The sequence below is a fragment of the Chroicocephalus ridibundus genome, chromosome 7, assembly GCF_963924245.1.
Source record: "Chroicocephalus ridibundus chromosome 7, bChrRid1.1, whole genome shotgun sequence".
NCBI lineage: Eukaryota > Metazoa > Chordata > Aves > Charadriiformes > Laridae > Chroicocephalus > Chroicocephalus ridibundus.
In genome coordinates, this window is record NC_086290.1 from 27,678,042 (window position 1) to 27,699,105 (window position 21,064).

The following is a 21,064-nucleotide window of genomic DNA, read 5'->3' on the forward strand; positions in this document are numbered from 1 at the left end:
AGCAACCACACTTCAGGTATCTGACAAGATCAAAATGCAAATTTATAGCCCGATACAAGGCATTTATGTTCCAGACCTTGCTAAATGTCATCAGCTGACTAAAGATTTTCCTGGAACCATGTGAAATTTTGTAACGCAACTTTTAAAGTGCCTCAGTGATGCAACAGCACAGGCGCACCACTGTGCAGTCAAGACAAACAGTAACATCCTTGAGCTGGGTCCAGCTGTTCTGTTACTACTTTTTGTTTTTAATTCTTAATAGATATAACCACAATGGCTTACAATGGGTGCTTACAAACTCGTAAAAAACAAAAACAAAAAACCCCCCACAAATCCACAACAACAAAAACCCAACTGCAAACACAGTGAGGTTCTGTCTGTCTGTCTGTAAAACAATGCACTTAAAATACTAAGGTAAACAAAAAAAAACACAGGTGAGAGCAGTGAATGTAAAAGTAAAGTTTAGCATTTCTCTAGAATGTATTTTCTCATCACGCTTATTGTCTAAAAAAAAAATTATCTTCAAACTGCACAGAGCAGGTGGGTTTTCTAAGTTTAAAGAACAAAAATCTGCGGAACACAATTATAAAATTGTGACTTGTTGGGAGGTGCAGAGAACGGGACTGGATTGTCAGAACAGTTACTGTTCACCATTACTTCACTTCTGGGACCCAGTCTAAAGTGACAAGAAGGGTTTTCTTTCCAAAGAAATGAGAATTAGAGATTAGGCTAGAGACAAAGAGTCTCCTAGGAGCGTATACTATAAAACTGCGCCATACCATTATCTAATTATCAGAAGCAGCTATATTAGAGAGAAGGATGTCCAGGAAACATCATCCCTAGAGGACGTGGTGTTGAGATATATAACAGAGCCATTTCAGACAACTGTGATACTGCCTCCATCATATACCTCTTGAACTTTCATCACACAGAAAAGCAGTATTGAACGTTGAAGATAAAATAGGAAAATGTGATGCTTAAATTTATAAGTCAGGTTAGAGGAATAAATCATAGCTGCTGTTATGAAAACTACAGCTTCTGTTTTCAGGGATGTTTTATACACGTGTGGTAATGTTTGTCTTTTGTTAAATGTCTTCAGCAATTTCTTTATGGGGTCGTAAAATGGTAGCCTCCTCTTTGTGCTCCGTTGTCAAACAACAAGTATAAGTGATGGCAGCCTAATGCTGAAAGCACTACCTTTAGCTCAGCCATCCCTCCGCACACGAGATACTGTCGTGTAACGTTATGCTGGAGAAGCCGTTAACTTAATCAGAGTCAGGATGTAAATCTTAGGTCTCGTTTTTGTAAATTAGGAAGATAAACGTCAACCAGCTGAGCTTCCTTCTCATTTGTCTCCTCCTTTTTGATTCTCTTCAAGACTCAGCTGCAAAAAGGCACCTAGCAGTGCTTGGTAACCTTTGCACCATGAGCTCTGTCTTTCGAGCACTGCAATTGATTTTCCTTGCTATGGTGATTGAAAATCCAGACAGTGTCATTGTTTCATTGAGACTGTACAGCAACTCCAATAGCTCAGGAAATGGCAGCTTAGCGAACATCAGAAACATCAGTTTGAGTGATGTTCACCGAGGCAACTCACCCCTAGAAATGCAGCAGCCCGTGCATACACACACTACAGCGCAGTATTTCTGCACAAGGTAGGACAAAATAGGATAATACAACATCACCCTGGCTTTCAAATATCTTTGGGTAACCATCTAACCACTTCCCTGTCACGCTGGAGGATTAGCAGTAATGCAGAACAGACAAAGCTGCAAATGCATGCTGGGACCTGCAGGACAAAGAGAGCCTCACGGTCTCATATTCTGGCTGTAGAGGACCTGGGGAGTTGAGAAAACAGCACAGGATTTGGAGGAGTCTCTGTGTCTGACAGCTTTATTTCACAGCTTGGCCAGGATGTTGTCAGGGACATTTCGCGTTGTCTCCCCCTGTTCTCAGTTTGACCTTGGTCAAGGGAGTTCCTTTACCATTACAGTAAGAAGAAATACCCTCAAACCTTCCACAAACCTGCTTTTACCTTAGTGTGTCTGAGGCAGCAGCCCAGATACTAAAAATATACGCAATTCAGGCCTGCCGAATCAGGTCTTAAGCACTTTGAATAGAATAAAATTCAATTTTAGAATTGAAAACGGTCTGGAGAGCAAGCTTTCACATAGGTGGTGTAAGAATCTGCCTTCGCGATCCAGTTTGGTGTTTTGGTGGGTACTGACCGTTGCCAGCCCAGCCCTGCCCACTGCAGCCTGTCTCCGAATGGGCTCTGTGTGCTCTGGCGCATGGGGCAGGTCAGGGAGGAAGCATTTCTAAGGCCAGGGACCGTGTGTGCTCCACAACTGACGGGTATGTGGTGAGGCAACTACTCCAGCCACCCGCTGCATCAGAGCTCCAGCATGATGCCAATGGTTTCATACTTCATAAGGTAGGAATTACTTTATGTATGCTTGCCTACACTGGTGTGAAATCTTTTGCAAAACCATGATTTCAGTTTTACCTATTTTCTTTTCTTAATAGCTGAACAAGGTTTTGCTTAACGTCATGCATTCCAGCCAGCAAGAACAATCCAGACAGACAGTTTCAGTGTTTCCTGGGTTGAATACCAGAATCAGTAATACCTGAGTCTGAAAAGAACATCAAGTTTTGGCACCACGTTTCAATATGCAGTGTCAGTTCACCAGGGGTAACCCAATCAACAGCCTGATACAAAGGACAAGCCAGCAATTACCCAAAAGAACAGAGAATGATAAAGATGGATAGTCCCTCACTAAAAACAAGAATAAGAATGCTTGGCCTTGGCCTAGGAGGCCTGAAATTAATGCTTCATTCTTTTTCCTGCTCACCTTTTGCTCTTCTGTGGAAGAAAAACAAATTAAAGTAATAAGAATTAGAAGACTTACTTGGCTTGGAAGGCATTGTTGGTTCCCCTGTGGTCAAGGTCATGACATAAACATCCCACAATCAAAGCTAAAATTTCAATTTCAGTCAGAATCTCCTGAAATCCTGCAGTCTGAGAGCAGAAAAAAAATAGCAGCTGTAAGTATCAGTAGCAAAAGGGATAAGTAATGTTAGTCCATCGAGCAACAGTCAACTTTGTTTTGATACCATGAACGTTTCAGTAAGGAGAAGATAAATGCTTTATTGTCATATTATATTCCCTGCTGTATGTTACATGGTTAGCAGAATAGATAACGTCCTTGGAGTGATCTGTTATTATCTCTCTGTTGCATTTCCAGCCTGCCATTTCTCCACTACCCATAAGGCACTGAAGGCAAAAAGAGCTGAAAAACAAACACCAATAACTACACACTAAGACAGGAACTGGAATTACATATCAGAGAAATACAAAACAAAATTGATTCCATTTTGAAATTATTGTTCAGAGAAGTACTTAGACAGATTTCTTCAATCCTGAGGTGACCATCTTAGTCAATCCCCGCTGACAAGAGACAGCCAAGATGTTAGATCAAAAGACCTAGGAAAGAAGCCAGCTAAAATACACTCTATGGAACTGTTAGGAACTATGAAGAGATTTGTTATCTGGGACACATGAAACGAAGCGGCATCATTTAAAGGAAATGTCTCAAATGGCATATTTCTGCTGTGGATATCCACTTAAATTTGGGAGAGAATTTTGAAAACTGATGTATTGAAATTCCGCATGAGCAGCTCAGACCAGGTATACCTATGTGAATGAACGAGCTGATCCTAGAAACGTTTTTTTTTTTTGCCAGAGCACTTCTCCTCAGGGATACTTGCCATAGCAGTTTTCCTGCCTGAACTGCCTCATGTCAAAAAATAAATACTACTGTTACTGCTGACCTCAAGCATCCTGAACAGATCCTGTCTGGACTGGTGCTGGAGCCTGCGTGGGATGCCACCTCTCTGGTGCCGCGCATCTTACCCATGGGAGAAACAACCTGGGTCTTCAACTCTTCAGAAGCATAAGGGCATATCGCCTGCAAAAATGGCTGGCTGAGCTGGAAAATCCTAACGCTTGTCCCTCCACAGTGCCAGCCTCCAACAACGCTCCTCAATTAGCCACACAATCTACTTAGTATGAAAGGAGATTATTTAAAAGGAATATAAAATATATTTACATTGGAGGACCAAACCAAGGCTGAACACTAACAGTGTGTAAGAAATTCTGAATTCCATTGATTTTCAACAGGCCATAATTTCACGCACCAGCAAGAAGAGGATTAAGTGATACAAAGACTGAATATCTGTGGCACTTGATGTTCTTACCTGGTAGGAACTTACAGCCCGCTCAGAAATGCCAGTCAATTGCTGCAATACCACGTCAAAGCTTTGCTATTCACCCTGAAGACTGCAAATTCTACTTAAATAAATGCACGTTCAAATCCAAATAGCCTCTGTTTTCACAGTCTGAAACATGGCTGCAGTTAATTTTTAGGCAGCACAGGGAGCCAAGCTCCCCAGGGTGCTCCGGAATGCATTTCAGTGGGAACTGAGGAAGCACAGGACTTGATACAAAAGCTTTATAATGGAGCTCGAAGTTTACATATCAGAAAAGATGATCAAACATGAGGAAAAAAGATTGCTTTTGCATAGAATCCACTGGTGCACAGAGTAACTTGAATATTATGAAAGAAATTCTCCTGAATTCTAGTGGCATTGCTTTTTTTTAATTTCAGTAACAGCTACCCAGGCAGAGGAAATTCTCTAAAAAACAGTGTTTTCTCTTTTTATTTTTTAAACATTGTTCTTATAAGAAAAAAAAAGGGATTAAAAATAGGTTTGTAACTGACAACATGCCACGTGTCAAGTTTCAATCTAGAGCAAATGTTCATGTCTAAGTTAAAACAACTTAAAATAGAAGTTTTATAATATAAAATTGATGCTGTAGTAAATATTCTTTAGCATAACACAAGCTTTGATTAAACTCAAGGATTCAACCTGTATTGCAAATGCAGGAAAGCTGATTAAGGAACTTATTAACAGTAGCAGTATCTCAAAAATAAATGCAACATTTCATTTAATCAAAAGTCTTGTCATTGAATATACGAGAAATATAGCGTATTTCACTCAATAAAAACCATTTCATTTAAAACAATGTTACGGTAAGGGCATATCTGCTTTGAACATAACGCAACAAAATAGAGGATTACATTTCCCCATTTTTTTAATTTACACAGAGAGAAAAAATACATGGCTATAGACGACGGTGCAGTAAAATTTATTTTCACCAGAAAAGGAATGACCCATAACTCATGAGTGGCAGAGTCTCCAGTGAATTATGGAGGTCATTCTTTCATGTGAGGAAATGAATTGCATTCATTATACCTTGTCCCACGTTTCTATGTTTCGTTATTAGCACACCAGATGGGATTTTAATTTTGTATTGCTTACTTGTTCATTTTTACTTTTTGAAATTAGCATCAATGTGAACTGTGTTAAGCAAAAGCATTGATAATGAAGCCTGGGCTTGATCCTGCTCTCGTGTGATGTCCCTAGCTCGCAGGAGCAGTCTTGCTTCAGTGCTTGTCTTTGGAATATTTGGGTGAGTCTGAAATACAGAAGTGTGGCTTGCAGGACTGGGCTTGTAACTGTTCAGTGTCTAACCAGAGAGGGAAAACACACAGATATACAGGAACATACCTTAGATATGCAGAAGGCTGACCCAGGAGTGAAACAACTGGTTTAAGCTTTTTTGGATTTCTGTTGTTTGGCTTGTTCAACCCAGCTGAATTTTCCTTCTGCGTTCAGTGGGAGCATGGTTGGGCCATTAGCGGCTACCGTGTTACAAATTAGACATTCCTATCTGAAGACACCCCAAAATAGACCGGTTGGTTTATATTTGTGGTGCCGTCAATACTGCTGACGGTCACGGAGAAACCAGGAATAAGGTGCAATAACTGCACAAAGCAGTGCCACCTTGACCATGAGAGCCCCTCTCTGGTGGTCAAAGAATCTTCCCCTTTTTGCAAGTGAAAAACAAGGCACATACTAACCCCGATGGTTCCCCCAAGACAAATGCAGTAAGAGCAAGCCTTGTGCTATAGTCTATTGAGCCTCTATTTTGTGGTTTTTTTCCACAACATCAGTCTTTGTATCTCTGGAAGGGAGAGCAGCTCAAGCGGATCAAACACACTGGACTTACTCTGTTCTCAGCCAGAACCACAGCCAAGCAGGGTGGGATGCGGACCGAGTCCAATGCCATGGGCACACGCATCCAGCCCTGCACGTGGAATTGCTCACTTGGTTTATCACGAGGGGTGTGGGCAGTGAAACGAGCCTGGCTTGAATATTGCAGACGCCCTCCCTCCCACAGACAGTTGCATCCCTGTGCTGTCTGCTAAAAGGATCCTGAAATTTTGCTTTGAGAGCCACGGTCAAAGCAGTTTATGGTTGAGGCCTCGCAGGCTTGCTGCTGGCTGTGGAAGCAGCAGGGATCTGCTTTCTCCCTGCTGGCTGCCAACGCAGTCACCGCTAGCTGAGATGGAGATGCCTGGTGGGAGAGTGTTTCCCACCGAAAGAAGAGCCTGCCGAAAACCCGGCCTCGGAGCTCCACCTAGAGGTCCTCAGGGTGAGGTTGGAGGGCTCCTCACGCCCTGGCAGCGTTTGGCAGAAATTATTGTAATTCCCAGCTGAACGGCGCTGCCTGGCTTTGCCCTTACTCCTCAGAGTAAAAAGCTTTTCATTTTTCTATAACTGAAAAAAAAAAAAAGGCATGTCAAGTTTACAAAACTTCAAAAACGGCCAATGCCCACACATTACCACAAGATTTCATTAGAGTTCATCAGGAAGTGCCCGCTGAAATAATGTTAATTCTGCTCAGCTGATCAGCTTCACGCCCAGGAGAAGAGGTGACCTTTCTCTCTTGCTGAATGTCTCCATTTCCTTTGTCTCACGGTGTACAGTGCAGCTTTGCTACGCCTCCGTACTTGCTCACAGAAACAAACCCACATAGCTGGGATGGACCTAGCACTAGACCAACATCCACCTGCTGGAGGATGTCATACTTTTTTTTTTGCCCCTGACACAAAGTTCTGCCACAGAGACGATGCCAAACGGAGAAGGAGATCTGGAAACCCATGCACGAGACAGCTGTGCCCTGTGAGCAGGAAACAGGCCACCGACTGTCACAAGTCCATGTAACACGGCGCTGACCTGTGCGGCGAATGGCACAGGCTGCGGAGTCTCCACCTCTGCACACAGGCTCCAGATGCCAACCACACCACAGAGACCGGCCAGTGACGAGAACATTCAGTGATTAAAAATCAGGGAACAAGCACATGTTATCCCAGATAAATAAGTACTTGCACAAATGCTATTAATATGACCACTTTAAGGTTCACAATAGATGATTACTCTGGCTATTAAAACCAAACATGAAATAAAAATGGAAAAATCTGAATTCTTAGTTTTATCTGGAGATAAGGCAAACCCAAAATGTAAAGTATAGCGGAAAGTTTTGTGTGCACACAGACATGTTGGTTCTCTTTTGCCATATTAACCAGAATGCTAAACATCCAGGACCACCAAGCTTTTTGTTGATACAAGAATGAACTACCCAAGCATGGCTTATCTCACGCAGGAAGGCTGCTGTGGGGTAGGGAGAGAGAACGCGCAAGAGCAGTGCTACTTCCAACAGAACTTACTTGTATGCTGAGAGGAGTTACTGGTACTGATGGAGATACAGGTTACTGAAACCCAGAAGGTGTTGCAGTGTCCAAGGAGACACAAGATTCACTTAGATCACTATGTTGGAAGATAATCTTAAAATGTTTTAAGGCAACACCTTCTACAGCTATTTAGATGAAGCTGCATAAGAAGGTAATAAATATCAACTTAATAAATACTTCTGGGATTCTAATCTTCCTTGGTTTTGTACTTCTCAATTTAAGAGTTTGAAATAATTGTCAAATCAAAGCGTTCCAAAAGAAAAACATTTTTTTTAAGATCAAGAACTATAATAACAAGCTCACTCCAAGACTGCCATCTGTTTTCAGTCACTTTAATGTGCCTGTGATATCGCTGTCACTAAAACACTATAAGGTTTTGCCAAATACGTGCCGCCTTAAGTCGAATAACCTAATTCTATTTGCATTTCTATTGGAAATGAATATCATAATAACTAGAAAAGAAATCAAATGTTGGAAAATGTTTAGACGTGTGAGGCAACGTGGCAGTAAAAGCTCTTACAGGATTGTGTCTGTAGCTGGATACTTACAGTTAACATGGCAAACATTAGCTGGCAGACATTGAAAGCATGCCTCCAGTTGTGATACAAAACCATTCGATAATTCTTCCGAACCGTCAAAAGCCACCTACACAGCGTCTGAAAAGAAAAGTACAAATTGTATCAGGGCTACTAAACGTGTACAAACGGACAGAGTAGTGCCAAGACAAAAGCAGCAGATCTCTCTGCAGTGCAGATGGTTACCTCATAGTCAATTTTAAATTTCTGAACCATTCCAAGTTCCATGAACATCCGCAGGGCTGCAGTAATCATGGCATCCACATCAAGCGAGAAGTCATCAAAATGGATATCGTCAATGCCAAGCTCTGACACCAGAGGGATGTTTGCTGCCTGAAAATGCCAAAGGGAAAGGGAAACTTCTGATTTGAAACTTGGGTCTTTTTTCCCGTGTCAGTCTTACAAGAAACCATCCATACATCAGTTCTGTCCTGCCAATACACCCCACTGCTTGATTTGAATGCCAAGCAATAAAAGTCTTCATCTGAGAACTACGAACATGTCAAGCAAACAGAGCGGGGAAACAGTGGGAAGAAGAACGTGGTACGAGTGGGAAATATGCTCACCATCCCAACTGGAGCCCGTATACAGCATTTAGACTGAGAGAGTTGACCACTTTACAGCTACTGCAGTAACACAATATATTCCAATGCAAATTACAGTGCTGTAACGTATGAAACATCTGGACAGCCAGCAGCTGGGAATTTTAATCGCTACCATTCAGAAATGCAAAGTAAATATACTGCTCTGCAGAATTTCTTCATCCAAACGCCTTTACATTCATAAGCATACAAGTGCCCTTTGCTTTACACTGTTCACTACACATTCATAGAACCAAAAAAAGAGTAATACAAGCAACGTCTGGCAGAAGTAATTTTCAAAGTAAAATAAAAATAATTTTCAACACGCTGATGCTGTCGTAAGTCAATAAACAACAGCAAAAGCCTAACATTTTGCTTTGTCCATGTAACAGAAGACTTCTGTTCTGTTTGTATGAGAAGAATGGATTTTTTCACGCACAGAAATCCATAGGAGTGAGTGTGCAGGACTGGCTGATGCATACAGTGGCGCACACAGATGTGTTGTGGCTGGGCCAGTGGCAGCACCTGCGGGAGGCAGGCAGAGGTGCTGACAACCCTCCCTGGCTTGTTTGCCCTTCCTTATGCCCCTTTGGACTTGCCACTCATCTCCCTGGAGAGGGCAGGTGGAGGAGGCTGCATTTGCTGAAGGAGCATCTGTTCCGTGTCCTCTGCAGTGAGAAGGCGATGGGTCAGGCAGAAACCTCGCGAAGGGGCTGGATCCAGCCCACAGGCCATGAGCTGGACCATGCTGAATTAGTTAAAATCGTGTGGACTCAGCTGGTGTGGCACATCCAGCTACTCACTTGCACAAAATACCAATTTGTTCATGCAGCTGTAAGTTCACCTTCACAGTTACAGCTTCTGTGTGACCATCTCACAGTTTCCTCTTTGAAAACTTGTGTTTTGAAACATTGCACCCTAACTACAAGTTACTGACATGTAAAAAGCTTCTTCTAGCCAAAGGGAACGTGCCACCACAATAATTACTTTATGCAGAGGTTAAGGTGGTTTAGCTGTACCACGTAGGAGAAGATGGTGCAAACCTGCCATAAGATAGTACTAACATTGCAATGTTAACTTATTTGATAGCTAGAAGGAAAGTCTTTTCAGTTCAGCACCCAGTAAAGCATGCCAGTACCACAAAAAAGTCATGGCATTACACCAGCGAGGTTAACCGACATAGAAAATACAACAAACCCATCAACTCAGATGTCATCCCAGGACTCAGCTGAAGCAGCTCTGGAGCATGCAGGCAGAGATGGAAGCTCTGTTAACTGCATACTTGCTTTGTCTGCCAGTGTACTTACCCAGGTTGAATCAATTCAGCATCTTCTTTTGAATAATTATTGAAACATTTGAAATACTTCTGGATGATACCAACAGGAGTTACACCTTAACACCCTGTAAGATCTGGATGAAAAGCTACGTATTCTGAGGTAAAGAAAGAAAGAAAATACAGGGAGATGCGAAACAGGAATGCTCGCCCACAGACTGTGTTGTCCAAACCTCCAGCTGTCTTACAAAAATTGTGACTTTTTTATCATTCAGTTATTCTTCAGAGCTTTGGGGGATACTCGAGATGCATACTAATGTTTAGTCTATGAATACACTCATTGCAGTAAACGCACTCTCTATAAAATGTCTCTGAGGGAAGAAATACATTTGTCCATCTTACTCGTTTGTTCCTTAGAGAGAAGTTTAAATGGCAAAGATGCTGAAACAGAAGCAGTTTGATTGTAAGTAGATCTACTTGAAATTGTTTCATCAAAACTATTCTTTACAAACCTACTGCTACATTTTCATTAACTTTGAAGTGGGCTCTGATTAAAATTTTCATGGGTTTTGTCCTCTTAAAGGAAAACAGATATTTTCCTTGTTATTTTTTACTGGAAACAAATGCTTTTACCAGCCTGTTACAGTTCAAGGGAGAACAGCTGAAGCAGTTGCTCAACTAAAATGGTTTTTCCTTTTGTCCAACAGTGGAGAAATAACAATATATTCCAAATCTATTACAAACTGAACAACAGGATATTAACAAAGCAAGTCAAAAACAATTTCCTTCCACGTCAGTCTGAAACTTTTAAATATTTATGAGGTTTTACATTCCTAAATTTAACAGGAGTGCCATAATCCAAAATAACTGCTGAATTAATAGCCAGGAGATAACATTTGTATAAAAGAACCATTTGCTTTACAACAGCAATAAAGGAAACAACAGAATTATGAGTGTTGAGACTAATTTGAATAATGTTAAAAAAATGATATGTTGTGGGGCTGCAGCAACATTCTGGCTGCACCTGGCATTGTCTGTCCTCAGCTTCTTATGCTGAGAATGCAGCAGTCCAGGGTTTATAGGAGAGCAGTCATTAAAACTTCATTTTTTTAATTACAAAGATATAAAAAATATTCATAATACAGAATATTAAAACATATCCATCCCTGAAATTCTGCTGCACTGCAGGACAAATTCCAGTGGATTTCTTAAAATAAACAGCAATAACAACACTCTCTTCCAGGAAAACAGAGGGGATGAAAGTACCATGACAATAAGAGGAAGGGGCAGGCAATTAAAATTCAAGTTACAGTGAAATTATTTTTTAAAGCACCCCAGTGATTTAGAATCACTTAAAAGGCTTGCTTCCTTTTGAACGTTTTGAAGTTCAATTTCCCCTTTCTAAAAGCAATTAAGAACATTATACTCTGAAGTCTTTTTACCCTGCAGATCAAGCAATTTCAACGCTCTTCATCCTTGAGAAAAATTCACATGACTCTTCTGTGAGCTTATGGTAAATTAAAGCCGGACATGCCTCCTCTGGTCATATCTCCATACCCCTTGTTACTAAAACAAAAATTTGTCTTGAAAGGAACCACAAACACAAGTTGGGCTTAACACATGGAAGGCAACTGGTCTTGCCTAATAAAGTACGAACAGCACTTACCAGACTGGGAAACTATCACCATTTGTCGGCAGCTTGAAAAAGAGGACGTCATGGCCCGGAATGAGCGTAAAGACAAGGTCTGTGGCTACCCCGTACTCAGGCGTGCATGGGAGGGGGCGGGATGGATCGAGGAAGGAGGAGAAGCACCTTTGTACTTAATTCAGGATTGGAGACAGATTCTCCTTTCCTCGTTGCTCTCATGTAAATTCCTTCACAGCCTGCTTGGTCTACATGAACAGTTGGGAAACGAGTGACTGGTTGAGCCTCACCTTACCTCGGCCATCGCCAAAGGGCCATACTTCCAAATACATGCAACACCAAAGTGGCTTCTACCAACAATAAACTCCCAATTCTGGCCACTGTAAATGACAGCCCATGGGAATAGAAAAATAACGTTTCTGGTTCAGTATTAATGAGTCTTTGGGCTGCTGTGGATGAACAAAACCTAAGGAAAACTTTAGGAAACTAAAGAGTCAAAGTTTTAGGGAAACTTTGAAAAGCTAAATACTTGAAATAAAAGCTACTATTTGATGCTTACACCTTAGTGCTGCTGGAGACAACTATTTTACAGTTTTCGAAGTATATATAAAACATAAGCTTTATAAAATGGTTTCTTCATATTGTTAGTGTGTAACTAGATAAGAATAAAGTTAAGCATTCATACTTCTTTTTTCTTCTGGGCAGTATGTGATCCTGTGTAAATGTGTATCAGAAAAATGCAGTATAATATGCACACACATATACACAGAGCATTTTATGACATTTTTACTGTAAGGGCTGAACGAAGCGATCACAATTAATCAACACCAGGAAAAATGGGAGACTTCTGCTGCTCTCATTGAGCATATTTCCTGAATGAGAAAGAGGTTTTACATTCAGCTTGGTTAATGTTATTGCAAATTGCTTTCCTTTTAATCCTACTTCCAGTTTCCATCATATACCACACTAGTACCTTTATAACAGCCAATACTGCTATTGAGAAAACGTATGCAAAGCATAGTGTTAAATGCCCTCTTACAAATTAACTTTAAATCAGTTTATAGTTATAAATAGTACGAGAATGATCCCTTGGAGATGGGTGAAAGGGGGCAAGCTTCCTGTCCTGAATAACTTCTAGGTCTGACAGCTGCTATAAGCTCATGATAGGTGTCTTGCTGTTTTAGGATCTGGAAACACATTACCGGTAATTCCAAACAGGGAAGAAACTTTATAGATTTCCCTAACGATTCACACAGTTTTACAAACCAAACTTCCTGCATGAGCTGGAAGTCTAGTTTTCAGTATGTGAAAGCTATACTAAGCTTAAGCCTTCTCATTCCAGTTAGTCAGATGCGCTGCCAGTGGAGACCAGCAGACGAGTCACATGCTGACAACTTAAAAAATGATCAGAGGGAGAAAACTCCTTATGTAGGGAAAAAACGTATCGTGTCAGGAACAAATATGAAAGAGCAATTTGGATATTTAATATTCTCCTATAGCAGAATTTAGTTAAGAGACAGTCTGGGTCAGTGGTGGAGAGAGGGCAATTTCAAGGTGGTAATTACTTTTTGTCTCATCTTGCCATAATCCTCTCATTCCATCCGTATGCCCTGCAAGGAGGCACAGGCTGATAGGCATCTTAAGGAGTTTCTTGAACAGAAGATACCTACAGCTCAAGGGTCTGATTGTAATAACTTGATCCAGCATTACAAATTATATGAAAACACAGGTTTTGATCCCATTTGATACCAAGAACGCGGGACTATAGAGCGTTGACAGAGCATCATTCCACAGAGCAACAGGGAAGGCTTACTAAATGGTTTTGCACTAACTTTTCTAATAGCATATTTTTTACAATCTTATATATCCGTATTTGACAAAGTGATAAAATCAGACGTAAGGAAATGGGTGAGTTCTTCAGAAAGCACTCTTTTGCCTTGTAGAACATTCACTACCATGGAAGCAGTCCAGCTAAGCATAGAAAACACTGGACTGAAATCCTACATTGCTGTGTCAGCTTAAACTCTCTGTACTTCAGTTTTACTACCTGTGTGGATAAGACATCACTGCTTATTACGTGTGGAAAGCATTTTGAAATCTACCGATAAGTATATTAGTATGGCTTTAATTAAAAAACCAGCACAATCTGCCATTTGGTATGCTCAGCTTCTTTCCCATGCCATATCAGAACTGTTCTGTAACAATAACTTCCACTACTGAATACGGTCAACTTTTTATACAGCCCTATGGACAATGACACGGGGAATGGTTAGCAAGGTTTCCTAATCAGAAAATACTGCCGGACTGATAGAGAAAAATAAAAAGAAAATTGAATACATACAAGACATATAAAGATATCCCATGAAATACATATCCCAATGTAACAAAAGAATGGCAAAACAATACCGTATTCCTCTTAACTCCCAGGGGCACTGTTTGAGTCAGGAGTCCATGTACGATTTCAACAGCAGGTCAGGATCTGATCTCATTTATACTCTGTAGTGAAACTGGAGCTTCAGACAACGTGACATACGCAAAAAAATAAGACCACCCTTTCAAGTATCTCTTCACCTAGAATCTCTCTCAGAAGATTACAAACTGAAAAACCTTAAAGGCTGATCATCAAAACCCGCACAGAAAGCATCAAAGTGAAGAATATTTAAATGCGAAGCCTTTGTTATCTCTCACTTAATCTTCTATCAAGCCGTACTAGAAACAGTATTTTCTGATGGTGAAGGTTTTTATCTGTAAAGGGTTCTTTTCACATATAAAGGCCTCTAAAATACTTGCTTGTATTTATAGCTGGAGGCGTCTTTTAAAATGCATCTTTATAGTCAGTTATTAGCGGTAGTGGACAAATTTTGCACTTCGTAGCCATGGAAGACCAAAGCCTGTTATGTTCTAGTCTGACACATTTCTCACTCTCTACAAAGAGGAAAGAATCAAATGTTTCAGCTCAGGGATGTTTTAATGCCCAGAGCAACCCGGCCTTTAAAGGCCTCCATCTGTTACTGCAGACTAGGGATGGTGTCTCTCTGCCCTTCACAATGCTGAGTTAGCACCTCTTTTCCAATGACCAACCGCAGCAGAAGCAGGACAGCGACATTTAAAGAGAATTTTACAATACTTACAGTAAAGGGGAGGGGGCGTGGAAGAGCCTTAAAGCGTGCATGTGTATTTTCCTCTGGATTTTGATTCTAACGATTTTTTAATGCGATTGCCACAGTAGCGTTGCTGCTGCCTTCGAGAGTGAGATTGCCCAGAATCACACAATCATTTGGGTTGGAAAGGAGCTCTTAAGACCAGCCAGCCCAATGCCTCTCCTCAAGGGGGGGTCCAAAAACCCCCAACTTTATTTGCCCTTCAACAACTTTCACCAAATTCCAATTTTCTGAATGAGGTCGCTGTATGAATGGATACTCAAATAACAAAAACTGGAGACTGGAATAAGGTAGGAGTGGGGCTTTGGACTCATCTGAATGCAGCTGGATGAAACATGAGATAAGGAGACCTCATGCTGCCATATAAACGTGCTTTGCCACCATCACATCTACCAGACTCCCTGTTTCTGTGTGCCAGACTCTGTTAATGTTTTTTCCAACAGCTATTCAGATGTAAAAGACATCAACAGTCCCTGGAACAGAATTTATGTATTTTAAACCTCTTCAGAGTAACCCAGCAGATTAGCAGAGGGTTGCAATTGTGAAATCAAATGCCCAAACTGCCCAAAGTCCCACAGTAGGTGTCTCAGCCCTTTGCTGGAAAAGGTCATTCATTGTTTTAGTCAAAGTTTCACATCTGAGAAAAATGCTGCTCTTGCATCCAGCTTCAATTGCAATCCAGCTTAAAAATCTGCAGCTGAAGCATGTACGCGTGCTGCACACTGCTTCATCCTCAACTGGCAAATTAACAGCGTGACATTTAATTTAGACATGATATGTGGAATGCAGAAAGTTGCATTTAGTCTTGTTTCACAGTTATATTTGGTTTAACCATTTACCAAACGTAACTGCTGCTTAGTATGAATACTGGTATTTGCTTAGTTAAAAGAGAAACTTCATGGCATTCAGAAAGCTAATTATTCTGCTGCTTCTATTAGAACAAGAAAAGTAGCCATTAAGCAATATATCACTATCAAATATAGCATCTAGGATTTTTTTTATTATCATGCACTGTAGGCTTAGGACAAAAATATGGTATTTGCTTTCTGCTTTTGGTATAAAGCTATATGTGCCTGAGGAAAGGATTTGTCTTCTTACAATTCTATTTTTAAAAGGGCAAAGGAAGATCTGTCATTACAGCATTACACATGCTATTTCCAAAGGCAAGCCCAGAATTCTAGCTAAAAAACTGAAAGTATTTAGAATGTTTCTGATCAGTCAATCAATCCTCTCTAAACATGCCACTTTCTGAAATTGGGACCAATTCCATCAAAAGGAATAACAACTTTCAGAAATAAAAACATTACATTTAGAATTTTGTTACAAACCATAATAGAAAAGACACAAAATACATTATTTATGTTGCTAAAAATCAATCCTTGATGTTAAAGTTGTTTCCTAGTACACAGAAACAAAATATATGGCAGCCTATAAAAAGAACAAGAAATTTCTATTTTAAAAGAACAGCAACATAAAATAAAAGCAATTAATGGTCTAAAGCATCTATTATTCTTAAGGCCAAAGTCCATAACCACAGCAGCCTAGGACTGGAGTTTTACAGGGCATGCACATCCGACACAATGATCTCCCAAGGCGCGCAGGGGAGTGTTCACGTCCTTTTGGCTTATGGTGATTAGGAAAAAACCAGTGTGTCACATACTACAGGCTAGCAACTGTCGACTTTTTATGACCATTGGTGCAGATGAGAAACTCATACAAAAGGGTCTATTCAGTCTCCGTCCCAGAATTTTAAACACACACAAGCAGCAAACCTAGGGCAAGTATTTCTCCGTGATACAAAAGTGTCAGGCATGTGGGCTGCCATTTCCCACACCAGCCTTCCTTGGGTCTGGTAGGCAGAGAGTCAGCTTTGTTGCTCCCACGAAGAGCAGAATGGGTAACGCAGACTGACCCACTCCATGCCTATAAATTTAGGAGGGTGTGGGAAGAGGGATACAAGGCGGACTTCTCCACAAGCCTACCTAGGAAGGGGAGGGAAGGCTCTAGCTGCTTTCTTGAAGACTCAGAAGACAAAAAACCTGATTAAGGGTGGAGGAAACAGGGTCACAGACAACACGACGTGAATGCACAGGGAGGAACTGGCTCTTTTAGCGGCAAACAGCCCAAATTGTGCCCTGCAGCTCCCAGTTGGACACATGGTGTGAGAGAGCAAGAAGTGAAGGTGTCAAGAAGAGATGCTAAAAAAAATTAAAATAAATAAAAAAAGCACAACAATAAAACCTCAAAACCCTCACCAGTGCCACAGTAGCGTATACACTGGTATTACGCTATTTTCTATCCCAGTGTACTCCAGAAGCAGTCACTGCACCCAAGCCAATCTGCAGGACCACTGGTGGTGTGCCACTGTGGGGCCGTGATGGTGCTGTGGGAGTGCACAGCAATGTCACTGGATAGTGCTCCTGCTGGCCACCAAAATTTTCTTTCTGAGCTCCTGCGACAAATCAGGCTGGCAGTAGAGTGACTGGTGGTGAAAGTTATGCAAATATATGAACAGGTTACAGCTCCACTGGAGGGAAAGTCCTATTTCAGATCTGCTGGACTGACAGCTATAGCTGAATGTTGTCAGGTAGACAATAAATAACGTTGAAAACACCTCCAAACTTACAACATACATTTACAGAAGAGCTATAGGGGAAACTTGCAGTGATTATCCTTAAAAGATACTTTATCTTTGTCCTTTTTTCCTTGGTTTTCATCAAGTTCTGATTGCAGGTTTAAAAGAAATCCACCCATCCTATTCTGAATCCATAAATCACTCCCTAGAAGCACTTGGGACTGGCCCAAAAGAGCATCCTCCAAAAAAAACCCAAACAACCAAACCCAAACTAAACGCCATCTTGCTACAGTTTGACAAGCCAAGAGGGTCATCCTGTGAGAGGCTGCTGCAGGGCCCACTGTGAACACAGAGCCCAACTCCTCTCCCCGCCGCAGAACGTACATCCTCCACAGCACCCTTCATCCCACAGAGCACCCCAAGCAAGAAAGCCTGAGCACGCAGCCCACACAGCATCACAGAGCTCTGGTTCAGACACAACTCGCAGCCTAATCACTTTTTCGGAGAACAAATAAAAGGTACAGATTCTGCTCTTTCAACAAAAATAGGCACTTAAATCTTGTGTTTATTTAGCTCTTTACATACTACCTATATCTTACTAGCTTTATAAGTTTTCTTTAAACAAAAGTTGCTTTCATCTATCACTACTTAGGGGTGAAAGGCTACAACACAGCCATAAATAGTTGTTTCTCACCATTCACGAGGTTAATGAAGGCCTTATGATACACATTAACTGACGCCTGTGAAAACACACTTATATTTGACTGATGTAACTGTTCCTTCTCTCCCAGACACCTTGCATCTGCCAAATTAATGTTCTGAATATAACGTCTATATCCTATGCTTCGACAGGGCTGCATCAGCTGCAGGGGTAGGAGTATCAGGGAAGAGATCTGTCTGCGTGACTGTTAGGGACTGAGGATTGTCCTCGCCTGGCACAAAGCTGCGGGGCACAAATACCTCCGCCACCACTGACTCGGAGAGGCAGCACACGTGCAGTGCAGAGAGGTGAGAAATGAGCCAGGCGAGGAGCTGGATACAGGACCCAGCACTGCTGTGCCACACAGCACCCAGCTCACCGAGGTCTTCCCTAGCTGGCCGCCATGCGATGCTGGGGCAGGTGCTGCCCACGGGCCACGTCTTGCCACAACTTGTCGTGGTGTTGCTGTCGTTATGCCACCTAAAACCTTTCCTCCCCACCACCCACAGCAACGGCTCTCCTCCAGGGAAAGTGCAGATAACACAAGTAGATACCTGGAATCTGTTTAACAGTAGAGTTTATGAAGACCATAAATGTAAGGTTTTTGCTGGTTTGGGGTGGGTTTTTTTGTGTGTGCCCATAACCTTGTTGTATGCCTGGGACAAAACACCGGCTGCTGCATGGCAGCGCAGAGAGCAGGGTTAGCTGAGTTACATTTAAGCACACCAAACAGGATGCCGTATGCGCAGGGGGATCACAAAGGCGCTGGAAAACACTGATATCTGACTTTCTCAGCTTTTCTGCGTGTGTTCAGAGCTGGGTGTAGCTTGTTGCAAGGCACAAGATGATGGAACGCTTCATAGAAATGGCCTCATAAAACATTCAGTTTCCTGTTTTTGCCTGGGGTATAATCCGCACGTTTTCCATACAGTTACAGCAAGAAAGAGAAGTGCGAGAGTCTATTTCTCGTGCATTTAAAGTGTTTACACTTAAAATTGGAAAGACTAAAAACACAGAACTACTGACACAATTTCTCCGTTAGAAAGTACATTTACTCTGCCTGGGATTTTGCCCAGACTAAACCAAGAGACTTTTGAGACTAAAACAATAGAGGAATCCCCCCGAGGCAAACAATGAAACAGTGTAATAAATAAACTGTAGAAGGTTGTAATCGCAAATATTTTTTATATAATATATGCTAGATATAGCTTTGCTTGGATGATACAGGCCCATATAGCCCAAATAGGAATTGATTTAGAAAACAAGTGTGCATCCATGTAATTTTTCCCTTTAAACAGTCCCACAGCCTAAGTTAATACTGCACAGGAGCATGGTCACTGACACCCTCGTGTGTGGGAAGAGGTCTTTTCAGCACTGCCTCACTCCTACCAGCTGATGGAAGAATGCAAAAAAAGAAAAAAAAGAATTGCTAGATATGAGACTGTGGACGTAATATGGCTGAACCATGAGGATATTTCTCCTGAGTCCCTCGGTGACTCATGCAAGAGGGACATGGTGCCTGTGCTGCTAACAAATTCTACTATATGCACACACGGAAACGTTACAATGGTGTGATATTGCAGTGGTATTACCTTTGTCAGGATTTTACAGCTTCACAGAAATGCTGCTAGGCGATCAGCCTTACAGTGGAGCAAGGATGGCACCCAGTGGCCAAACACATTCATCTCAGAAAAACGTTTCTCATCTATTTCCTGTTCTTCACTTTCTGGAGTTTTAGTTACAAAAAGGTTCTAGCTCTAATATGAACTTGTTCGCAATGTCAAAACCCTTTAAAGAACACTGTCTTCTTCCCTTGGGGGACATTTATGTTTCCTTTTGTAAAATATTTTGTTAAAACAGAAGACCTATAGAAATATTGCCATTAATAATTAAAAATCAATACCAGTAAACATTTACGACAAACAACTCTTTGCAGCCAGAACACTGCATAGAGGCAGAAATAAACAAAGAAAAGTATTTTTTCCTTTTGCAGGGTATGTGCTAGGGAAAACAAAAGATTTTTTTCCTGGTTTTAAAATCAGTACAATTGCTAATGAACTTGTTTCATTTTAAAATTAACATTGATGATATTAAAACCAATTAGAAAATTTCTATCCAAATAAAGTTTTGTGAAAAACAACCTCATTTTTGAACCAGAAAATTCCCAGTTGTAACTGTCAACCTGCTAGGGCTACAAGACAGAATCCAAGCACAGAAAAATAATTTTACATATGAAATATTATGCCATTTTTTGGGATATCTTTGAAGACTTTTTTCTTCCATGAGTCAAAACAAAGAGTACAATGGTCTTACTGGGCCAGTCTGGGAATGCAGATCTCAGAACAGTAAGCTATCAGTAGCTCCAGGGATGTCTATCAACTGTGTGGGGAATAATTTGCTCCTTGTTGATGGCAAAATAACCATGATAAACCCACAGTGCAGAACTCCTAAAGTACCATCATTCACTGAAGTAATGCTCCAATTTTATTTTTTTTTAATTATTCTAGTCCAACTTAAGTGTATAGGTCTGCATTGGATAGATGTTTCTTCCTGTTTGAAAATGTTTCCAAATATAAATTCCCAAGTCTACCACTGACTGAAGCGTACTACTTCATCATCTGACAAGTGTTGATTTTTTTTTTTTTTTTTTTTTAAATCATTCATCAGTTATTCCTCAGGCTGGCATGACATTTCAAATGTATTCTACATCTTATCACTTTTTGCATGGTTGTTGGCTAAATGGTGGAGCAATGTTGAACTGTATTTATTCCTCAATGCCTTCTTTCCAGCTGCAAGAGATTCTTGTGGAGTATGATGACTGATCAGATCGAAGGACAGACAACAGGTCCACTGGATAATAAATCATTTCACCTTCACTTGTGAGCAATACTATCTA

The 21,064-nt window shown here is 41.1% G+C and overlaps 1 protein-coding gene across 1 annotated transcript in view; it reads right to left on the bottom strand.

The window, feature by feature from the left end:
* PDE11A (phosphodiesterase 11A) overlaps window positions 1–21,064 on the bottom strand; it is a 142,857-nt gene that overhangs the window by 33,797 nt on the left and 87,996 nt on the right. Inside the window, exons 11-13 of the mRNA XM_063340503.1 lie at window positions 8,420–8,566; window positions 8,207–8,314; window positions 2,910–3,019 (exon numbers count right to left, since the gene is read on the bottom strand). Coding sequence (XP_063196573.1) covers window positions 2,910–3,019; window positions 8,207–8,314; window positions 8,420–8,566 — 365 coding nt within the window. The remainder of the gene's footprint in view (window positions 1–2,909; window positions 3,020–8,206; window positions 8,315–8,419; window positions 8,567–21,064) is intronic.